Source organism: Apodemus sylvaticus, chromosome 12, assembly GCF_947179515.1.
Source record: "Apodemus sylvaticus chromosome 12, mApoSyl1.1, whole genome shotgun sequence".
NCBI classification, from domain to species: Eukaryota; Metazoa; Chordata; class Mammalia; order Rodentia; family Muridae; genus Apodemus; species Apodemus sylvaticus.
In genome coordinates, this window is record NC_067483.1 from 72,854,742 (window position 1) to 72,878,006 (window position 23,265).

The 23,265-nt window shown below is 36.7% G+C and overlaps 1 protein-coding gene across 4 annotated transcripts in view; it reads right to left on the reverse strand.

Moving 5' to 3' along the window:
• Dcaf6 (DDB1 and CUL4 associated factor 6) overlaps nucleotides 1–23,265 on the reverse strand; it is a 107,162-nt gene that overhangs the window by 62,209 nt on the left and 21,688 nt on the right. For 2 of the 4 annotated variants that reach the window (XM_052201200.1, XM_052201199.1), the window contains exons 2-7: nucleotides 19,752–19,813; nucleotides 15,720–15,812; nucleotides 11,858–12,043; nucleotides 8,211–8,324; nucleotides 5,814–5,949; nucleotides 4,168–4,382 (exon numbers count right to left, since the gene is read on the reverse strand). In XM_052201200.1, the coding sequence (XP_052057160.1) occupies nucleotides 4,168–4,382; nucleotides 5,814–5,949; nucleotides 8,211–8,324; nucleotides 11,858–12,043; nucleotides 15,720–15,812; nucleotides 19,752–19,813 (806 nt within the window). Of the gene's footprint in view, nucleotides 1–4,167; nucleotides 4,383–5,813; nucleotides 5,950–8,210; nucleotides 8,325–9,961; nucleotides 10,164–10,282; nucleotides 10,347–11,857; nucleotides 12,044–15,719; nucleotides 15,813–19,751; nucleotides 19,814–23,265 lie in introns of those variants that run through there. The other 2 variants (XM_052201201.1, XM_052201203.1) reach the window with 2 other exon arrangements.

The window sequence follows — 23,265 nt, forward strand, 5'->3', positions numbered from 1 at the left end:
TCAAGAAAATGCCTCCACAGAAATGCCCACAAGAGAAATTAATAGAGGCAATTCTGTAATTGAGATTCTCTTTTCCCAGGTATATCTAAGTTTGTGTCAAGTTGATAAAAACTACCTTGTACAACAATGAATAAACACTTGCCAAATTCATGGTTCATGGTAAATAGTTGTTAGTAGAGATAGGCTATAGGTAAATAAATGTTCGTGCTGCCAAATCTAATGATATGCATTATAGGAATCAAAATGGCAGAAAGAATCAACTCTTAAAAGTTGTCCTCTGATCTCCACATGTGTGCCATGGCATGAATACATATGCATGCATACATACATACATACATACAAACAAACAAACAAGTTAGAGGTAGATTCTAAGCTCAATAACTAAATTCCAAGTCAAGTGGCACCTTATGATTAGTATCAACTGTTACCATTATCTGCTTCTAGAGTCCTTTAATCATCTCCACAAGAAATCCCTTTCCCATCAGCAGGCATTCTTCACTTGGCCAGTCTCAAAGGTATGGAAAACCATTAATCTATTTTCTCTCTCCAAAGATGTGTTTATTCTGAATATTCTTCATATCAATAGAATAATACAAAATAATACAATATGCAGCCTTTGGTATCTGTCTTTTTTCACTTAGTGTGCTTTCACTGATTGGTATGGTAGATTATCAACAGTGACAATTGCTGCACTACTTTGTGGATATATATATAATACTTAACTATGCACTTTTAGAAGTTGATTGTGACTAGGGATATACCTTAGTGTTTGCTGTATAAGCATGAGGACCTGAGTTCAAATCCTTAAAATCTATGTAAAAAGTTGGGTGTAGTAAGGCACACCTGTAACCTCAGAACTGGGGAAGAGAGTCAAAGATGGGAGGATGCCTGGTGCTTGCTGGATTAAATGCAGGGGCCATGCTTTTATATTATCATTTTCTCAAGTTTAACATAGAACTAAGTGTACATTAGGTACCTAATAAATAATTTCTAGATTAAGAATAGCTGATCTAAATTATTACTGTCAAAATTTTAACATAAACTACCAAATGAAAAATTATGGAAATTAAGAAGATAGCTCCTTAATTTCATACACATATATAATGTTTATTTGGTCAAATATTAGTATGATTTATTTTTATAATTCAGATTTTAAAAGTATTGTTTTTAATTTGGTTAATTCAACCAAAGCATACTAAGAAAAACATCTCCATAAAAATGATTCAGCCCTGATGACATACTCGTCATTGACTAAGGAGGCTATGATAGCAAAGTTGGCTGGCCCAGTAAAAACGCCTGTGCACTTCCACATCTTCATTATCTCTCAGTCACAGAGTTTGACTGCACCTATACTTCCCTACATGTCTCAAAGGGAAATTACATAGCAGCAGCAAAATGACACAGCAGAATTTGTTTTCAGCCAGTCCAAAAAGCTCATAAATAGCTTACAATTTTCCTACTTTACACAAATGTATTGTCACATTCAATATTCTAAAACTCATCTACGAAATGGTAAGTTTTTTTCTAATTTTATAATAACTGTCAAGCTCAAATTCTGGAGGTTAGACAAAAGCCAGCATTCCTCAGAACTTGTGAAGCCTGTTCCCCTCTATCAAAAGAGCCGTTTCCTGATCACTGGCAGAGGGACAAATGGCTATGTGCCTGCCTATTAGCAACCAGAGCACATGATGGCCTCTAGGCTCACTCCGTGTCACAAGTAACTTGTAATGCATTTCCAAAGTCAGTGTGGAATTGGTCTTTCTCACTCACCCCTCTCTAAATTCCTCTAGCTCATGGGCTTCCCTCCCTCCCCAGCTTCTCAGTTCTCCTTATTTATACCCAGCTGCTCTCTCTGGCTGTGCTGCCTCCCTTCTGTCTTCCTCTCTTAGTCTTCACCTCTTACTTTGCCGACCCTCTCTCCCCTTTCATGGCTAGATGCAATCAATCTGCTGGCCACATTCAGTTTACTATTTTTTCTCCTTAGGATTTTTCCAAATACCTCTAGCTGAACTCTCCTCCCTCGTATCTACAATAAAAACCTTCCCCTCAACCATACCTAAGACTGGTAGTGTCATCAGTTTATACACAACTGAATTTAGTTTATATTTCATGAGAATTATACATTTGCTACTGTTCTTCTTTTAAATGTACAAAATGTTGAGAACAGAGCTCAGTGCTCGCCTAACATGTAAGGCCAGATACTACAAATCAAACAACATAAGCCCATTAGTAGACATTTAGCTAATACCAAACCTGTATTAATAAAGAACTCAATAATTTGCTGGGCACTGGTGGCACATGCCTTTAATCCAAGTACTCAGAATTTCATGAATTCATTGTTTCTAATGGCTGAATAGTACTCCACTGTGTATATATACCACATTTTCTGTATCCATTCCTCCGTTGAGGGATATCTGGGTTCTTTACAGCTTCTGGCTATTATAAATAGGGCTGCTATGAACATAGTGGAGCATGTATCCTTATTACATGCAAATCCTCTGGGTATATGCCCAGGAGTGGTATAGTAGGGTTCTCCAGAAGTATCATTCCCAGTTTTCTGAGGAACCGCCAGACTGACTTCCAGAGTAGTAGTACCAGCTTGCAACCTCACCAGCAGTGGAGGAGTGTTCCTCTTTCTCCACATCCTCGCCAGCACCCCAGTCTCAAAAGAACACTCATGGTATGTACTCACTGATAATCAGATATTAGCCTAGAAGCTTGGAATACCCAAGACACAATTCATGTATCAAATGTGCCCAAGAAGATGCTCAAGAGTGGCCCCTGGTCCTGGAAAGACTCAGTGCAGCAGTGTAGGGGAATACCAGGACAGGGAAGTGGGAAGGGGTGGATGGGGAAACGGGGAGGGAAGAGGGCTTATGGGACTTTCGGGGAGGGGGAATCCAGGAAAGGGAAAATCACTTGAAATGTAAATAAAGAATATATTAAATAAAAAAGAGAGAGAGAAAAAAATCCAAGTACTCAGGAGGCAAAGGCAAGCAGATCTCTAAGTTTGAGGCCAACAGAGGATGAGACATGCTATTTTTTGGCCTCTGGCTTACAATAAGCATGCACATGATGTGCAGACATACATACAAGTAAAACAACTACACACACACACACACAATAATTTTTTTAATTAAAAGTATATCTATAAACATTTTTAAAGGTCAGCATGGCTGGAACATTAAGAAAACCGTAACAAGTTAAACCAAGCATGTTCCCATGGCTGCATACTGTCTACAATGCACTACTTCAACCTTCGCACTTGGGTTTGTTTAATTTTCTTTTGTTCTTTTCTTTAAATATTTGTTTATTTTATGTATGTGAGTACACTGTAGCTGTCTTCAGACACACCAGAAGAGGGCATCAGATCCCATTACAGATCCCATTACAGATGGTTGTGAGCCACCACGTGGTTGCTGGGAATTGAACTCAGGACCTCTGGAAAAGCAGTCAGTGCTCCTAACCACTGAGCCATCTCTCCAGCCTGCTTCCTGCTTTTTTATTTCGGTCACAGTACTCAATTCTTCCACCCACTTTTATGTAAATACCTTCTTAAACTTTTCCCCACTTTCTCATATATATTTTATAGAATGTACCTATGGCTATTGTCACGTGCTACTAATGTGTGACAAAAGAGGTACAAGCCGGAGAGGATGAACTGCTGCCTACAGATGGACACTCATCGCAATGGAATGGGCGGCACTTGGTGTATCGGCACACTGAACCTTTCAGACGTTTATCACATTTTCTACACTTAACTGACTTTTCTTCAAGAATCTACAAACATAACAGTTTTTTATCACATATTTTTAAACTTAGCTCATTTCATTCTTACAGCTTTATTTATTAGCCTATTTTGTTATATGTCTTAGGAAATCAATGCATTTACTTATTTGAACACTTAACTTACTTTATATTTCTTTTCCTTTCCTTTCCTCCCTCTCTCTCTCTCTCTCTCTCTCTCTCTCCCTCCCTCCCTCCCTCCCTCCCTCCCTCTCTCTCTCTCTCTCCCTCCCTCCCTCCCTCTTTCTTTGACACAGCATCATATGTAGCTCAGGACCTCAAACTTAAAATGACCATCTTAAGCTGATCATCTATTCTGCCTTCCCTTGGGAATGGCCTCTCTCTCAACATGAATTAAGACTCTAGTTTTGAGTTAATTACCTCTTCTCGCCTCTCCTCTGCAGAAGGAGTTTTAAGTTCTCGTGCTGTATCATCTTTGGGGTCAAAAAGATAGATGTAATCTGAAGAGTAGCTGACAAGAATCTCTTGACCATCTTCACTGTAGCACAGCGATGTCACTCTGCATGATTTATTACTAAGGTGAGAAGGGTTGAAGCGAGCAACCATTCCAGTAGTTCCTCGACCTGCATAATTCCCTAAACAACAGGAATTTATTCAAAATTAATACTGTTATACACATTAAAAACTCTAATAGTGGATTGTGAGATGTGTAATAATGTAGCAATGTAAGCTCAAATTACCACTCTGTATCTTCAAGGTTTCCTTTTTTACAGTCAAGAATTTATAATAAACAAAAGAGAATGGTATAAACATAACACATGTTCTAGTTTTACTGCTATGACAAACACCAAAATCAACTTGAGATAGATAGGTTTAATTTGGCTTATACTCTCAATCAGAACCCATCACTGAGGGAGGTCAGAGAAGGAACTCAAACAGGAGCAGAGAACGGAACCATGGAGGAAGCTGCTCACTGCCATTTACCCCTGGCCTCACTCAGCTACCTTCCTCACACAGCCCAGGCCCACAAAGGCTTCCATCAGTTAGCAATTAAGAAAATGTCATATAGGGATACTCACAGGCCAATCTGAGACAACTAACATTTGAGAGTCCTTCCTCCCACGTGTGTCAAGCTGACACACACAGAGAACATATTTAAACAAACAAAAAACCCTTTATCATAATTCAAAATTCCATATTACATGACTTGTTGAAATATCATTAATAGCTGATTTCTGAACTAAATCACCCTCAAACTTCTCATTCAAATTATGCTCATTTCTGTAACAGGAAACTTGACACTTAGCAGAATAGGTTAAATACAATTCTGATTGTCTATTGGCTACTTACCTATTTAATCACTTATTTTAGAAACCGTTATCTATTTTTTGAACAAATGTATTACCACAACCCTTTAAAATAACCTTATTAATATAATTTATAGATGTCAGGATATTAAAATCACTGCTTCACATAGAGCTCAAAATATTAATAGGTTTGGGATACAGTATGAACAACTCAACACTAAGTTAGGCCGAAGATGAAAATACCATGCAATGTAAAAAAAAAAAAAAATCATTTCCTATGGTAGAGAAAAATTTCTTACCATTTACAAAAATTTGAGATTTTAAAAAATTTATCTTTATGTTTATGGGTGTTTTAACAACATGTATGAACCATGTGTGAGAGCAGCAAATTCTCTTGCCCACTGTACCCTCTCCCAAGCTCCTGTTATGAATTGATTATAAACTGTGCAAGTATCATCCCAATAGTCTTTCTCGCTTTCTTTTTGAGACAAGATCTCATGTAGTCCATGATGGCCTCAAACAGGAACGACCCCGAACTTCTGATCTTTCTACCTCTAGCTACAGAGTGCTGAGATTACAGCCCCACAACACTATGCCTAGTTACCAACAACAGAGCATTTAAAAATTAGTAAAATACTTTTCCTCTTAGAACAATCTATATTATTTAAGTAGCACAAGAAAGTTTAAAAATTATGTAAATGTAAAAATATTATAAAGATTTCTTTGAACAGTCTCAAATTTTGCCTACTATTTCCTCACCTGTAGCTCGTGTGCCCAGCATTCGCCGATCATAAATCCGTACTGAGCTATCAGAACAACCCACAGCAAGGTAATATGGTACTGGGGGACAGATAGCCACAGATGTGGCAGCACGCCTACAGTTGATTAAAATATCCTACAAAAGACAGACACGAGACCAGGTACACGTAGCTATATAGAAGTGAATAGTCTACTTTTAAAGCATTTTCCATTTAATTATAAGAAAATAACCTACCTCAGACATTCTAGTTCAGTCAGCAAAAACAAAAAGGGAAAACACAGCAAAATGGTTTTCTTGTAATTGATTTTTAAAGACTGTTAGAATTTTTTTCTAACATATTTAGCCGAAAGGGAAGCCCATAATATTATTTAGATTGATACATTTATGAAGTTCATAATTTAAACAACTTGGTAGTTGGGAATTATTCCACAGTCACCGGACTTTCTTTATACTCTTTGACTACACATATGATAAGCTTTACCAAGAAAATAATTCTTTCACTTCTTTACCCTTGTATTATTATGAGAATATTACTTAGAAAAGCATACCTGTACCCTCCTAAAATGCAGACTAAGATCTGGTTTACGAGCATTTGGAATAGAGTTTTAGTCCCCACCAGTTACTAGGAAACCCCCTGGCCCTTCTCATGTGTTTATCTGGAGCCAGTCCCACCTTGGTCCTGCTCCATTAACAGTGCACAGGTCCCAGCACTGACAGTGTTCACTGCCCTGAGTCTCTGCACAGGGTCCCTTTTGGCTTCCTTCTCAGGTGGTCTATCTGCCCCCTTCCCTCTAGAAAAAGGGGTTCTCTCTCCCTAGTAGCTTTTATTCCTGAGGGGTAAACTCCACAGTATTAAATATAGCTTTTAAGTCTCAAAATTAAATTCTGAGGAAAAAAAATATATATAATGTGTTTATGAAGATATTCTACATACACATTTTTTCATCAATAGTGAGGTTCAAACACAGGGCCTGCAGCATGCTAGCTACCACTGAAATCAACCCCTGCTCCCAACACAAACTTATTTCAGAGCTTTCTATTCAATGTGTGTATGTCTTTGTGTGTGTGTGTGTGTGTGTGTGTGTGTGTTATATACATAAAAAGAAATGAAAATTTTGTGTCCAAAATTTATTTCTACTTTTCATTTTCTGCTTCATCTGTTTCAAGTGCATATTCTTTTTTTTCATTACTGTCAGTTCACTGGTTAGTTAGCAAGTAATCAACCTGATCAGGAATGATTCTTGGCTTTGTTTTGTTTCTGCTACTTTTCAATAAAAACAAAGTGAATAATTTATTTCATTGACTATGTTCTCTACATACTGTATGACAGAGAACTCTTGAACAAAGCTGTCTAGGGCCAAAAGACCTTTTCAGGCCTTTTTAAAGCTTTAAATATTATTAATTCATAAAAAGTAAGTGAACAGATTTTTGAGACATGGACTAAATTTGATTGGTAACATAATGATAGAATGCTATTTAAAAACAAAGCAAAATAAATCTTTGTTTAAAAGATGGTGGGAGCCAAGCAGTGGTGGCTCATGCCTTTAATTGCAGAACTTCCAAGGCAGGGACAGGGCGATCTCTGAGTTTGAGGCCAACCTAGTCTACAGAGAAAGTTACAGGACAGATAGGACTACAAAGAAAAACCCTGTCCTGAAAACAATCCAAAAATAAAGAAAATAAAAAAATGGAGGAAAAATACTAAATTTTCACCCACTTTTACCACTGCTGTTTTGGTAAGCCAAACTGTCTACTTAGTAAATGAGATGTATTGATAAATTCTCCAGGTTTTTATAATACGGGACAGAATGGCACATTTATTTTTGCATATGTATTATGTGTGTATACATGTCTGCGTGTGTGTGTGTGTGAGAGAGAGAGAGAGAGAGAGACAGACAGACAGACAGACAAGCAGGCAGGCAGACAGACAGACAGACAGACAGACAGACGGGGGGGTGTGTGACAGAGTATAGATGGGGAAGTCAGAGTTTGATGTCAGAGGTCTTCCTCAATGGCTCTATTCCTTATATAGTGGAGACAGTTCTCTCACTAACCCTGAAGCCCATCATTTCAGTCAGGGTACCTGACTAACAAGCCCCAGCGATCTGCCTATAGGATTACAGATGCACACTGCCATACGCAGCTTCACACCAGCACTAGAGTCTAGAACTCAGGTCAGTACACTTAGCACAAGTACTTTACAAATTGAGTCATCTATCTACCATCTATAAATATATTTAAATGTACAACTAAAACAGAAGTTTCTCTACTTCATTTACATTTAAATTAAAAATTTTGTGATTTAAATTTTAGCATAACAAAATTATCACCAAAGATATCTAACTGAATCGTAACTAATTTTTTTCCACATCACTTGTATAAACTTGGATTCTTACATCTTTACAATCTTCCTTTGTGCAACTGGTTTTGATGCGAGTGTCGAACCACCTAACAGTTCCATCTTCACCACAGGACAGAAAGGTGTAAGGGTCATTTGGTACTGTCATAATCTGAAAATGAGATAAAAATACAAGAAACACTACTGCACAATTAAACAGGTGGCTTTGAAACATATTGCTACTGTTTCATACATCCATGAAAACTATCCATATAAGTATCTATGACTTACCCAAAGTGATTTCAAACAGAATACAAAGAGATGCAATAACCTTGTAAAATGATTAGTTACTTTGAAATTATATTAACTTCATGTAAAAATTTCCAAACTTTTAAGTATGTTTAAATTAAACATAATGGAGTGGACCTAAAATAATTATAGGAGTCTTTCAGAATCAAAGACGGAGGCAAAACTGTATCTCTGAGAAAAGCCTACACGGTAATGGAAAAAGTCAAACAGAAAAAGAGTATTATGAAGACTGTTGACTTAAAAGATGGAGTAAGGAACCCTGATCCAAAACAAATGTAAAGGTCACAGCGGTGGGAAAGATAAAGGCAGGGGGTGTGAAGACCCATTAACACTTGGATTTGAGCCCAGCAAGACTCAGATTCGTGACTTTCAGAATTATTAGACAATAAATTCGTGTTGTTTAAAGCTACATGTATAGATATACTGTATCAGTTTCTCTAAAACGTAAGTATTGATATTTCTTTGCTATTATTGAATAAGTTTACAATCAACACAAAATAGTAAGACTTATACACTAGAAAGGCAATTATAAAAAGCACACTTAATACAAATGAGTGGTATACACAGTACACAGAAGTTGTGACTGTTGACTCATTTCACATTTGTGAGAAATGAGATTACTGCCTCCCCTCAGCAAGTCAGCAGTGCTAAATTACTTACTTATGATTTACTTATCATTTTATCAGTAAATGTATTTGCAACTTGTTGCTGACTCAGGTCTAATGACTTCATTAAATAAAAAGGTCATTTTTCACTTTGTATACTACTGTCTACAAACCAGTTTTTTTTAAGATTTATTTATTTATTATGTATATAGTATTCTGCTGTATGTATACCTACAGGCTAGAAAAAGGCACCAGATGAGCCACCACGTTTGCTGGGATTCAGGACCTCTGGAAAAGTGGCCAGTGCTCTTAACCTTTGAGCCAGCTTTCCAGCCCACAAACCAAATTTTTAGGAGCTCATTTTTTTTAAAGTATTATTCATATAACTTATCTAATTCCTTTATCTAATTAGTTCATTAGTTTGGAAAAACAAGTTTCACTCAGGCACTTACAATATGAATCATTAAAACACTTATAACTGATGCTCTTTGACACAGACTAGGAGTTCAAAGCAAATTAGGAAATATGTCTAGACTGGCTGTTGACTTAGAGATTTAGTGACTACACACAAAGATCAATACAAAAATCTATAAAAATCAGTCCCAGGAAATCACTAAACAAACAGAAACAATAACAAAATAGGGAAAACACACTCCTGTTTATCTTTATGTGCACTTGTGTTTTGGCTGCATATATGTTTGTATGGGGTGTCAGATTCCCTGGAACTGGGGCTGCAGACAGTTGAGAGCTGCCACCTGAGTGCTGGCAGTTGAACCTGAGTCCTCTGGAAAAGCAACCAGAGCTCTTAAGCACTGAGTCATTTCTCCAGCCCAAACACACTCTTTAGAATCAGTATTTAAGAAGGTTCAAGCTATCCAGGCATGGTGGCACATACCTTTATCTCAACACTGGGGAGGTAAAGGTAGGCATATCTTGAGATCCAGGTCAAGCTCTAGTCTAGCTGGGGCTGCACAGTGAGGTGAGGTTCAGGAGAGGAACTCATGCCTGGTGTGGTAGTCTCTGCCAATAATCCCAGTACGCAAGACACAGAGGCAGGAGGACCAGGAACTCAAGGTCAACTGCAGCTACACAGCAAGCTTAAAATCATGAGAGCTACATGAAACTCTGACTCAAAAAGACAACATATTTGGGTAAGGGGAGTGGACAGAACAGGGATGGGGACAGAGTTTGGGGAGACAGGGGTGGTGATACACACCTTTAATCCCAGTACTTAGGAGGCAGAGGCAGGTGGATTTTTGTGACTTCAGGGCTGGGCTGATCTACAAAGCAAGTTTCAGGCCAGTAAGGGCTACAAAGTGATATCCTGTCTCAAAAAGGAATCTTTTTTTTTTTAATTTATTGTGTTACTGCAACACAAAATAAACTTATACAGTAAGGATAACAGAAATGAATCTTTGTAAGGCAGTGTCTTTCAGAGAACAAAACCTACTACAAAACCATACAACAAAGTAAAAATAGCATATTTAAAGGCTGGTATCAGAACAAAGCAATCACAAGTGGGGAGAGAGGGAGGGATCTGGGAGGGAAAGTGGGTGGGGGTGGGGAGAGGGACTGGAGGGGAGAGGAGAACCTGATCTGGTATTGGGTGAGGGCCAGCAGAAAGAATGGAAACAGGCAACCTCCAGAGATAGGAGGTTTGGGGGACCCTCCAGAATGCAGATAGGAGGTAAGAGACTCTTAGGACTCAAAGGGAAGGACCTTAGATGAAATGACAGTAGGGAAAGGGAACTTAGAGAGCCCATCTCCAGCTGGAAGACAGGAGGACATCAAATGAGGGAGAGGGGGGTCATCCCACAGTCACAGCTTTGTTCCTGTCTGAAAGAACTGCAGGAATGGAAAAGGAGAGGAGCCTGAGGGAAAGAAGGTCCAGTGAAAAGCCCAAAGTGGGATCCAGCTCAAGGTCCCAAGACCTGACACTATTACTGAGGCTATGGAGTGCCCACAAAAAGGGACCTAGCATGACCGCACTCCAGAAAACCCAACAAGCAGCTAAAGAGTCAGATGCAGATGTTTGCACCCAACGAATAGATAGTAGTAGCTGACCCCTGCTGTTGAATTAGGGACAGCTGAAAGAAGCTGAGGAGGAGGGCAACCTGGTAGGAGGTCCAGCAGTCTCAATTAATCTGGACCCCTGAGATCTCTCAAACACTGGACCACCAAACAGGTAGCATATACCAGCTAATATGAGGCCCCCAACACACATACAGTAGAGGAGTGCCGGGTGTGTGTTCATTCAGAGATGATGCACCTAACCCTCAAGGGACTGGAGGCCCTAGAGAGTGTAGAGATCAGGTGGGAGGGGAGGTGGTGACATTCACATGGAGACAGGGGTGTGGGGAGGAGGTATGGGATGTGGCACAGGCGGAGGGTGGATGGTAGGGGGGAATAAAATATGGAGTGTAAAAAAAATAAATTAATTAAAAAATAAAATAAAGTCTGGCACCTGCCACAATAAAATCCATTATCTTTACATTTTAATGTAAAATTAATTTAAAAATAAATAAATGCAAAAGGGTGGAAGGGCTAGAATCTGATTAAGACATGGTTTTTAATTACAAATTTATCTTACAATACTAATACTATAATTGTACTTTTATAAGTTTATCCACAAAATCTACCATTTTAAACTTTCAGAAATGATTAGGTGAAGTACAGTCTGCCAGTTGATTTCTGTACCTAAAAGTGTAGGTGCATGTATAAACAAATGCATAGACACATCCACACACTGACATGGAAGCACACATTTGCACATTTAATCACAACCCTGTACCTCATAAGTAGTTCCATAATGGCACGTAAATTGGCACTGTCTGTTGGTCTCTGCATCTTGCTCAATGTTAGTATAAAATATCACTCCATCTCCAGAGCAAGACACAATCTGCTTATCATCTGTGCACGGCAAAAACTTTGCACTAAATATATTTGCTCGATGCCCTGAACGGATGGTTGTCAAAACCTAAAATATACAAAAAATGTAATTCATAGCATTATTTTACTTTCCTGGTGAGAAACAATCATGTGAAACATTCATGTTTAATATCATTATAAGCAGTAATACATTTCTTTTTTAAAAAGCATGCACTTTTATTAAAAATGGAAGTAAAAACAACTTATGATAAAATTGAAGATTTACATGGAAAATATTTCTGATAAAATAGAAGAGATACATAGAAAAACATGTTAAAATTGACACTTTTCATGGAAAATTAAAGAGTAAAAATGGTAGACATTAAAAAAATTGCTAAATTAATAGCAAAAGAAGTAGAAACATTTTATGATAGGATTGAAGATTTACATGGAAAATATTTCTGATAAAATTGTAGAAAAATGTAGAAAAACATGTTAAAATTGAAGATTATCATGAAAAATTTTACATAGATATAATAATGGTAGGCATAAAAGTATTCCTAAGTTGATTGAAAGTAGAATTACAAACATTTTCTGATAAAGCTGAAGATTTACATGGAAAATATTTGATAAAATTGAAGAAATATATAGAAAAACATGTTAAAATTGAAGATTATCATGGAAAATTACACATAAAATGGTAGGCATAAAAATAATTCTAAGTTGACTGAAAATGGAATTATAAATATTTTCAGGTAAAATTGAAGATTTACACGGAAAATATTTCTGACTAAAATTCAAGAAATATATAGAAAAACATGTTAAAATTGACTATTTCATGGAAAATTGTACAGATAAAATGGTAGACATAAAACCCTTTCTAAATTAATTGAAGGTGGAATTAAAAACATTTTGTGATAAAATGAGAGATTTACATGGAAAACATTTCTGATGAAATAGAAGAAACAAAGAAAAACATGTTAAATTTTGAGATTATCACAAAAACTGCAGATAAAATGGTAGACATAAAAACACTACTAAATTAATTAAAAGAGGAATTACAAACATTTTCTGTGAAAATTGAAGATTTACATAAAAATATTTCTGTTAGTCTATGTCTTTTTAATGGGGAATTGAGTCCACTGATGTTAAGAGATACTAAGGAATAGTGATTGTTGCTTCTTGTTATTTTTTATGTTATTTCGAGGTTTGTGTGGTTATCTTCTTTGGGGTTTGTTGGAAGATTACTTTCTTGCTTTTTCTAGGGTGTAGTTTCCCTCCTTGTGTTGGCATTTTCCATCTATTATCCTTTGTAGGACTAGATTTGTGGGAAGATATTGTGTAAATTTGGGTTTATCACGGAATATCTTAGTTTCTCCACCTATGGTGATTGAGAGTTTTGCTGGGTATAGTAGTCTGGGCTGGCATTTGTGTTCTCTTAGGGACTGTATGACATCTGCCCAGTATCTTCTAGCTTTTATCGTCTGGTGAGAAGTCTGGTGTGATTCTGATAGGTCTGCCTTTATAAGTTACTTGCCCTTTTTCCCTTACTGCTTTTAATACTGTTTTCTTTGTTTAGTGAATTTGGTGTTTTGATTATTATGTGCTGAGAGGACTTTCTGGTCTGGTCCAATTTGGAGTTCTGTAGGCTTCTTATATGTTCATGAGCATCTCTTTCTTTAGGTTAGGGAAGTTTTCTTCTATAGTTTTGTTGAAGATATTTACTGGCCCTTTAAGCTGTAAATCTTCACTCTCTTCTATACCTATAATCCTTAGGTTTGGTCTTCTCACTGTATCCTGGAGTTCCTGGATGTTTTGGGTTACAAGCTTTATGCATTTTGCATTTTCTTTGACTGTTGAATCAGTGTTTTCTATGGTATCTTCAGTACCTGAGATTCTTTCTTCTATCTCTTGTATTCTGTTGTTGATGCTTGCATCTATGACTCCTAAATTCTTTCCAAGGTTTTCTATCTCCAGATATGTCTCATTTTGTGATTTCTTTATTGTTTCCACTTCCACTTTTAGATCCAGGATGGTTTTGTTTAGTTCCTTCACTTGATTGTTTGTGTTTTCCTGAAATTCTTTAAGGGATTTTTGTGTTTCCTCTTTAAGAGCTTCTGCCTATTGACCCATGTTCTCCTGTATTTCTTTAAGGGAGTTAATTAGGTCCTTCTTGAAGCCCTCTATCAGCATCATGAGATATGATTTTAAATCCAACTCTTGCTTTTCCAGGGTGTTGGGGTATCCAGGACTTGCTGTGGTGGGAGAACTGGGTTCTGATGTTGCCAAGTAGCCTTGGTTTCTGTTGATAGGGTTCTTGTGCTTGCCTTTCACCATCTGGTTATCTCTGGTGTTAGTTGGTCTTGCTGTCTCTGGCTGGAACTTGTCCCTCCTGTGGGCCTGTAAGCCTGTGTCTGTACTCCTGGGAGACCAACTCTCTCCTGGCAGGGTTTGAGCACACAAGGCTGTGGAGCCTCCTGGTCCCCCGGTGCAAATGGCAGCAGGAAGACTTCCATCTCAGCTGCTCCACTGATCTTATGCCCTGTGTGTTCCTAGCTGGTCCCCTCCAGAGAGAAGGTGGAGATCTCACCTTCATGCTCAGAAGTGAAAGCACTGCTGGGAGATCACTCTCTCCTAGTGGGCTGTGCTGCAGTAATACATTCTTAACAAAAGAGTACTACTTTTTTCATTATCATTTGCAAAATTTTAATTATAAAATTTCTTTATAGTTCTAGTATTCCTTCTAGCCCAGGCTGACCTCAAACTCGTGATCCTCCTGCCTCTGCCTCCTTCAGCAAATCCTACTGGCGTGTACCACCACAACCGGCTCTAGTATTCCTTCTAAATATTTAAAAATCAAAAAACTTGAAAGGTCCCTAAAGTGTTACATATAGAAAGTTATAACATACAAATTGAAATTCAATGTTTTGTTATAACAACATACATTGAAATTCAAACCACAATTCATTTGGAAAACTAGTAATAAAACTTAAATAAAGTTTTGTTGTGAATATTTACTCTCTGAAGTGCTCTTAAATATAAAAAAACAGTTGTAATTTGGAAAGTGCTTTGCCTCACAAACAGTAAAAATTCAAATACTATTATATAAGCCTATGGGGAGCAGAGCTGTTGCTAGTTTGGGGCACAGTCTTGATACTGACCCAGACTAGTATTGAACTCAAGATCCTCCTGCCTCAACCTCCTGAGTGTCAGGACTGTAGGTCGGTGCCAGCAAAAAGTTATTTCCAATATGCTACAAGTAAATAGTAGTACGTAGAATTTACTCAAACACCTTTATGTTTTAGAAAAAAGCCCACAATGTCCTTTTGTTGTTGTTGTTCAAATAATGTTATTGAGATATCCTTTGCCTATTGTCCACTTGGATAGAGTGAAAAGAATTTAACTTTTCTAGAGTCTAAAGCACACTGAAAACTTAAATATTCCAACAGGGCACATAGTTCTGCACATATTTAATCTCAGCACTCAGGAGGCAGAGGCATGGTATGTCTATGAGTCTGAGGACAGCTTGGTCTACATAGTGAGTTCCAGGACAGCGAGAGCTACATAGTGAAACCCTGTCTCAAAAAACCCCAACCAACCATACCAGAACCACCCCAAAACCTCACATATCCCAAAGGAAACTATCGTACCTACGTGTATCAATGTCTCAGTTACACAATTAAGTTTAATGAAGATGATATCGAATATAAATGCCCATCCCATGATTACAATTCTCTTTTTCATAGCTTCTTTATCATTAAATTATACATACTTAACCACTTTACCTTTCTGCTGTACGGATTACTAATTACAAGTTTAGTGTCATCAGAGCCAGATAAGATATATTCTCCAGTGTCATTCCAACATATTGTATTAACCTAAAAAAACCAAAATACAGAAAAGAAGGATAAAGAAACTAGACATAAGAAGAAGTAAGTCATCTTTCACTTACCTGTGTTATAAAATTTACAACACTAATAAAACTACTATCTATGCAGGAAAGTTTATATGTTGAAACCAGACTTCAGTTCTTGATTCACATACAAAAGGCTTGAAAATCATTGTTATATCCTAAAAGGCTCAAGAAACTACTGCAAAAATCAACAATTGTTATTGTATCCTCCAGACAAACTACCAAAAACACCAGGTGGTTCTGACATGAGAGGAATAGAAACCTCTGCAGGAAACAATCCCTAGACAAGAAAACTTTAATTACAACATGCCAAGGGCACTGATAAAGTAGACAATATAGAAGAATAGGTGATCTAAAGCAGACAAGTTGATTCTAAAAAAGAACAGTAGAGTAGTGCTAGAGATTAAAAAAAAAATTAACAGAAGTGAAGATGGCTTTGAAAGGATTAATAGCATATTGGACATAGTTGAAGAAATTAGGACATACAGAAACCTTTAAAGCCACAAAGGAAACAAAATCTGGGGTACAGGAGAGGGGAAGCCACTGGAATATCGAAGAACTGTGATATAAACACAAAAGGAATATGATCCATGTTTAATGGAAAACACCAAAAGACTAAAGTAAGAAAGGGCAGAAATATTTGAAATAATAACAGAACTGCCTTCAAAATAATATCAAGGTACAGATTCAGGGTGCTCAGAGGATGCTGAGCAAAGCAAATAACCACAGAGCATCACGAATGGGAACAAAGTCTTGGAAAGAGGCCACAAGGCTGGCTGCCTGATCAGACCCTGAGTGATGTGCAGAGGCAGAGCACCACAGGTCCCACATCTGATTACAGCTTACTCTGGGTGATCTTTAGCTCCTTGCCCTCACTTGTCTGACCTAACATCCTCGTGACTATCAGGTGAAACCTTTTAGAATGTATTAACTTAGCTTCCACCAACCCAAAAGCTAACAATTATCACCTAAAACCTACAGAAAGCCTGAGACTGAGCTTTCCCCACTTTACTATGCCTACCTGACCACTGACATATTTTCAAGTGTCTTCTGACTTAACAATTGTCTTTGTTCTGTTACTATAAAATTTTTAGGAAACAGTTACTGTTTCCCAGTTACCATGGGACTTAAGGATGCCTAAATCTGTGTTCCCGGGCTACCATCACTCATACATAGTTCCAGAATAAACTCTCAAACTGTTTCTTACATAACAAATATTTGAGTACCTTTCAAGATAAAGAGAATAAAAGATAAAGAAAACAATCTGAAAGAAGCCAGAAGAAATACCTTATCCATAGAGGATAAGATAATAATGTCATCTGACTTCTCAGAAATGCAAATAAGAAGTATAGAATGAAATTAAAGTGTTGAGAGACAACAAACATTCACAAAGAAATCTGTACTCACCCTTTCAAAAATCAAACTAAATGAAGATGGTCTCCAACAAACAAAAATTGAGAATATTTGTCTCTAGGAAAACAGCCTTGCAAGAAATGTTTAAGAAGTTCTTTAGAGAAAGAAAAACTAACAGGTGAGAAAATTTGGATCCACATACAGAAAATAATGTGGCTAGAAAGAAGGATCAGCATTAAGAACACTGGCTGCTCTTCTAGAAGACCAGCACCCATGCTGATCTGCTCTCAATGACTTGTTACTCTAGGGGGATGCAATGCCTCTGACCTCCAAGGAAGGAAATATAGGCCACAGAGCAAGATCTAGGTTAGCAAGGATTACCTATCAAGCGGCCTTATCTAGGGCAGGGGCAGTGGCTCTTAACAGGTGGTTGAAAAGCTGATTTGATGACTTCACCAACATATACATTTAAACTTAACAAAGTGTACATTTTAACTAAGTACAGTTACCTATGCTCCCTGAAAGTACCCAATATCATCTATATAAGTACAGTCAACTACACCAATAAACATTCTAAAATCTCCATAAAAATTTTAATGCCATTAAGTTCATGGACAAAATCAACTTAAAACTGATTAGACTGACATCATTTTTGTCAGCTACACTAGATACTAGACTGAATATTTATAGCCTGTAATATTACTGAGTAACAGAATAATGTCCAAGCTAGAATTTTATGCCCACTCAAATAATAAATCAGGTTTGAAGACAAAGAAAAAGGAGGCCTGAAGTAATGAGAAAGTTTACTTTCTTCTCCAAAATACTTAAGAATACAGTAAAACCTAAAAGAAAAAAATTAAAGACCAGAGATATAGACAATACCAAATCCATTTGCAACTAACATTTGAAAATCTTTCTTTGGATGTGGTAAAAGGTTTGTTCTTCGGTATAAAACCTGGCATATAGCACGCTTTTACCCTCTTCAGTGAACAATTCTTGCATGTCCAACATGCTAAGAATTCCTGGAAATTTACTCTCCTAAATTTTGTTCATTTAGTATCTTCCAGAAGAAAATCTCTGAAAAGGTTTCTCAGTCCAAATGTGTGAATAGGGATAGGGAGCAAGTTTGTTGACTATGAATATGTGTTTAGACAACTATAATGTCATTAGTAAACACAATGAAAAGGCTAGCATAAAGACATGGATTAAAGGTGGTATACTATTCAATTAGGGAAAACTTTTCTGTTAAGTAACACTTCAAAAAGAGATAAATGAAAGTATGCTTCACAGAACTGTGGAAGAGGCTTCTGGTTATAAGACATAAAATATATAAGATAGAAGCCAGGTGTGGGGTGCGTGCCTAAAATCCTCACACTTGAGAAGCTGTAACAGATCACAAATTCAAGGATAGCTCAGTCTGCAGTGAGTTCCAGTTCTGCCCCACTGTATAGCAAGTCCTTGTTTCAAAAGAAGAATTCCCCCCCCCTCTCTCTCTCTCTCTCTCTCTCTCTCTCTCTCTCTCACACACACACACACACACACACACACACACACACAGCCTAAATGTAACTTTAAAAATTGTTTTGTGTTTTTGAGACAGGTTTAAAAAATTGTTTTAAAGAAGTAGACCAGTTAGCTAAGAAGACACAAATGAAGTGGGGTCAGTGAGGCAGAGGGAAAACAAGAACACAGTATTAGCAGAAAAGCATTTCAATGGTGAGGAGAGATTCTAATGACAGCTAAATCTCTAAGAAGCAAGCATGGATTCTAGAGATATGAGAGTCATAAAAACCCCCATACAAGCAACTTCAGTAGAGTGAACAAAATGGAAGCCTTATGAGAAATGCATATGGCCTTCAGACACCACAAAAACAAACCTTGCACACACTTTTCTAAATTAAAAAATATTCTGGGGCAAAGATTTGTGTGTGTATGTGTGTGTGTGTGTGTGAAAGAGAGGGGGAGAGAGAGAGAGAGAAAGAGAGAATGTTCAAAACATTGTATAAAATTTTCAAAGGAGAAAATATTGTAAATATACTGTGTTTTGGCGTGAGTGTGTGTGTGTGTGTGTGTGTGTGTCAGGTTAGCCTTGAATGCACTCCATAGCTGAGGATGACCTTGAATTCCTGATTCTCTGGTCTTTTTCTCACATGTATTGGGATTACAAATATTCACCCAGCACACTTTAATGCTTTAATTCAAAACTTTTATTACCACCACCAACTGACTCCTTTGTTTCTTTTCTTAATCTCTCTCTTCCCCCCCTCTCTTTCTGGGGGTGGGTAGGAAAGTGGGTGGGAGCAGGGTCTTGCTGTACAATCCTGGCAGGTCTAGAATTCACTATGTGAGCCAGGCTGGCCTTGAAATCAAGAGCATTACCTGCCTTGGCCTCCCAGGTCCCAGGATGAAAACTGTGTGTCACCACACCTTGCCTATTTCCCCATTCTTAAAAGTCAGTTTAGTCCATTCTAGGAAGATTAGGATATTTCATCAGAAATTTATTACAGACATTATTAAAATCATTTATAGTTAATAGTTAACAATTACTTACACAGCCATCATGCACATTTAAAGTTGCTTCAAGCTTTAATCTTTGGATAAATTCTCTTCTTCCTGTTCAAAAAGAAAGAATTCAATAAATCATACAATCTTCATTGAAATTAAGAGCCTACAACCTGACACAATGACTCAACCTTTAATTTCAGCTCTACCACTTATAAAGTAAATATTAGACAAATTAACCCTCTAAAGTCTACTTCATTATTAACATAACTTACAAAAGACAGCATGGCATCTGAACTCTAGTGCATTCTTGTTTCTCTGTCTAGTCACTTTACAAATAGTGTCCCAGATAATGTTCTAGAAGCAAGGAATACAGGGCTCCCATTGGGAAATAAAAAAGACAATAAAAGGTATATCTGTTATGAAGGCATTTAGTAGGAAAATAAAAAATAAAAGGGATGAAAGAGGGCTGGTAGGGGTGTATGAAGTTTTCAATTTTGAACAGGGTAGAAAACAGTAATAATAAAATGCACCAATTTTTAAAAAAGGATTCATACATTTTTATTTATGTGTATAAGTTTTATCTGCAAGTATGCATGAACACTGTATACAAACTCAGCTCCTTTGCAATAAGTACTCTCTCACTGCTGAGCTATCTCCTTAGTCATCAATGTTTTAAACAAATATATAGTAGAAAATATATAAGAAATATCAGCCTGAGTGTCCATTAAGAGCAAAATAGTTTAAATGATGCAAAATAGGTTTAATTTCCTTTTTTGAAAAATGAGAAATGTCTCCAAGAAATGAATCATCTTTACCAAAGATAGACCAGAAAGCATGCTTATTCAGCAGCTGCAATGAAAGGTGAATTTATAAGAAAGAGCCACAATTAACTGAATAATCAGGCTGAAGAGTTACCAAAATTATACTAAATTCTACATTGTCATGAAGGACAAGTTTCTGTGTGACACTTTCTTGCCATTCAAAGAAAAGATCCTCAAGTTAATTTGACTTCTTCACTTTAGGTTTCTTGTTTGTTTTGTTGTTTTGTTTTCAGGCATTGTTTTTCTGTGTGACCATGGCTGTCCTGGAACTCATTCTGTGGACCAGGCTGCCTGCCTCTGCCTCCTGAGAGCTGCGATTAAAAGTATGTGCCTCCACCATCCCTTCCTTCATATTTTTAAGTGTTATGATGGTTAGGTATAGGATAAACATAGAGACTTTTAAAATTAATTATAGGTGTTACCAAGGAGGGATTTGTTCTGTGACTCCTGAATTTATTTAAAACAAACTACAGAAATTCAGTTGTTTAATAAATTCCATCATCTCATTGTTTGTTAACACCCCCTCCCTGTCCTAACAACACTAGGGATTGAACCCAGAGCCTTGTGCATGCTAGGCAAGATTATCTACCAGTGAGCTATATTCTCAGCCTATAATTAGGCTGAATCTCAGAGTCCTTGTGCAATGTCACTTGGTCACATTTCACTTGCTACAAAAAAATTTTATAAATATAAAGTTATAGGCATTAATGTATTCTGTATTAACATTCAGAAATTTTTAATCTTATAAACATTAAGTATTTTATGATCCTGAGGATATGTATATTTGTATGTACATATGCATATAAGATTTAGAATGGGGTAAGGGGCTGACTATAGAATTCCATGTATTTTAAAAATAATAATAGGTCATGAGGCCAAAATTATTACCTTAAAATGTCTTTTTTCAGGAACAAAATGTTTACATTAAAGGATAAATTACATAAAAATTACTTGAATAAAACAGTCTAAAAATATTTGAGTAAAACCAATAGCTTTTCCTTTTTTTGCTTCACAGACAGATCAGATCTCTGCACTAGTAACAAAAAAAAAAAGAAAGAAACTTCACCTATTTTATGCACTTTAATATTTCTGTGATGTTTTAAGTATTTATTTGTAGTGTACTTTTAAAATGTTCTTTACTGCCCTTGCTTCTGAAAAAGTCATCTTGCCAGGACACAACTTTTGTTTTAAAGGTAGCTTAGTTTAGCAAAATATATCAATGGGATAGTTCTTACAGCAATCACAGCAGACATTTGAAAATATAAATTTAGGCCTGATGGTGGTGTCACATGCCTTTAATACCAGCAGGAAGGCAGAGGCAGGTGGAGCTATGTGAGTTTGAGGCCAGCCTGGTCTAAGGAGCAAGTTTTAGGACAGCAAGGGCTACACAGAGAAACCCTGTCTTAGAAAAGAGAAAGGGAGAGAGAGGGAGGGAAAAGGAAGGGAAGAGGGGAGGACGAGGGACAAGAGAAGGGGGAGGGGGAAAGAACAAACTTAGAAAGCTTTTTAAAAATAAATTGGGATGTAGTTTTTCTTAAAAATAAACTTTCATACCTACAGGATGTACATTTTAAAAGTATAAATGAATCTTGAATTATCAAGTTTGAAGTGTAGCAGCCATTTCAAAACTGGTTTCTTAGTGTTTTTTTTAAATATTAAAGTATTTGATGTAACCATTTCTATGCAATATACATTGGTAAACAGAACATCCAGGTATTTAATTTGAAAGCTCATGACTATAAAAAAATGACTATTTTTATATAAGATTTTTATCTTTTAAAACCTTGTGAAGCAAATACCAGAGACTGTGCAACAGGTGTAGGTCATGAATTGTGTAGAGAAACTATCTTTCTTCCTTTTGTTTGCTATGTCATATATACTGTATTAAGTGACTAAATGTAAATGTTTTATTAAAATATAAGTGTCATGCTATTATAACTGATTTTAACGATAAAAAACTAAGCAATTCAGTATCTTAATAAACCACATTGCTCTACTTTTCTGTTTTTAAACTCCCATCCCACCCCACCCATGCATGCTAAGTAAGGGATTATCTACCACCAAGCTATATTCTATGCCTATAATTAGCTTTCAAATCTTATTTTCAGTTTTTTAAAAAAAATAAAAATGTAGGAGACAGAAAAAATTTTTTAAATCATTTCCTTTTTGCCAAAGGAAGGTTTGGTAATCTATCTGAATTAAAGTAACAAGGTGTTCAAATTAATAATGTGATAAAAATTACAAGTAGTAAATGCTAAAATATTAGAAATAATTTTCTAAAAATGAAAAGTCTGAATTTAAGTGTCTAGCTATAGTCATTTTGACCTAAACAAAATGGTGGTAGGTCATAAAAACAAAAAATAAAATGAGTTGTTCTGCAAGAGCCCTCACATAGGAAATATGTACCCAAAGGCTGGAAGCAGGGCATGATACTGTTAAATAAATAGTTCCTGAATGATACTTTTGTGTGAGTCTGGGCACAAACTGATAGTGTTCTCTAGATATCCCACAAAAACGTGCTTTCAGAAGCCAAGACCAACCAAAATTAAGCTTCAAATTTAAAACCCTGAGTTATTTCATATTAAACTCTTTTGAACAGTATTAAAAATTACACATACTTAGCTAATCAGCTTCTCCTCCCTCCTGCTCCTCTTTCCCCTCTCTCAAGTGTCAGTGATCAAGTCCATGACCTTCCACATGCTTAGGCAACCCCCCTACCTCTGAACCAATTTCCCAGCC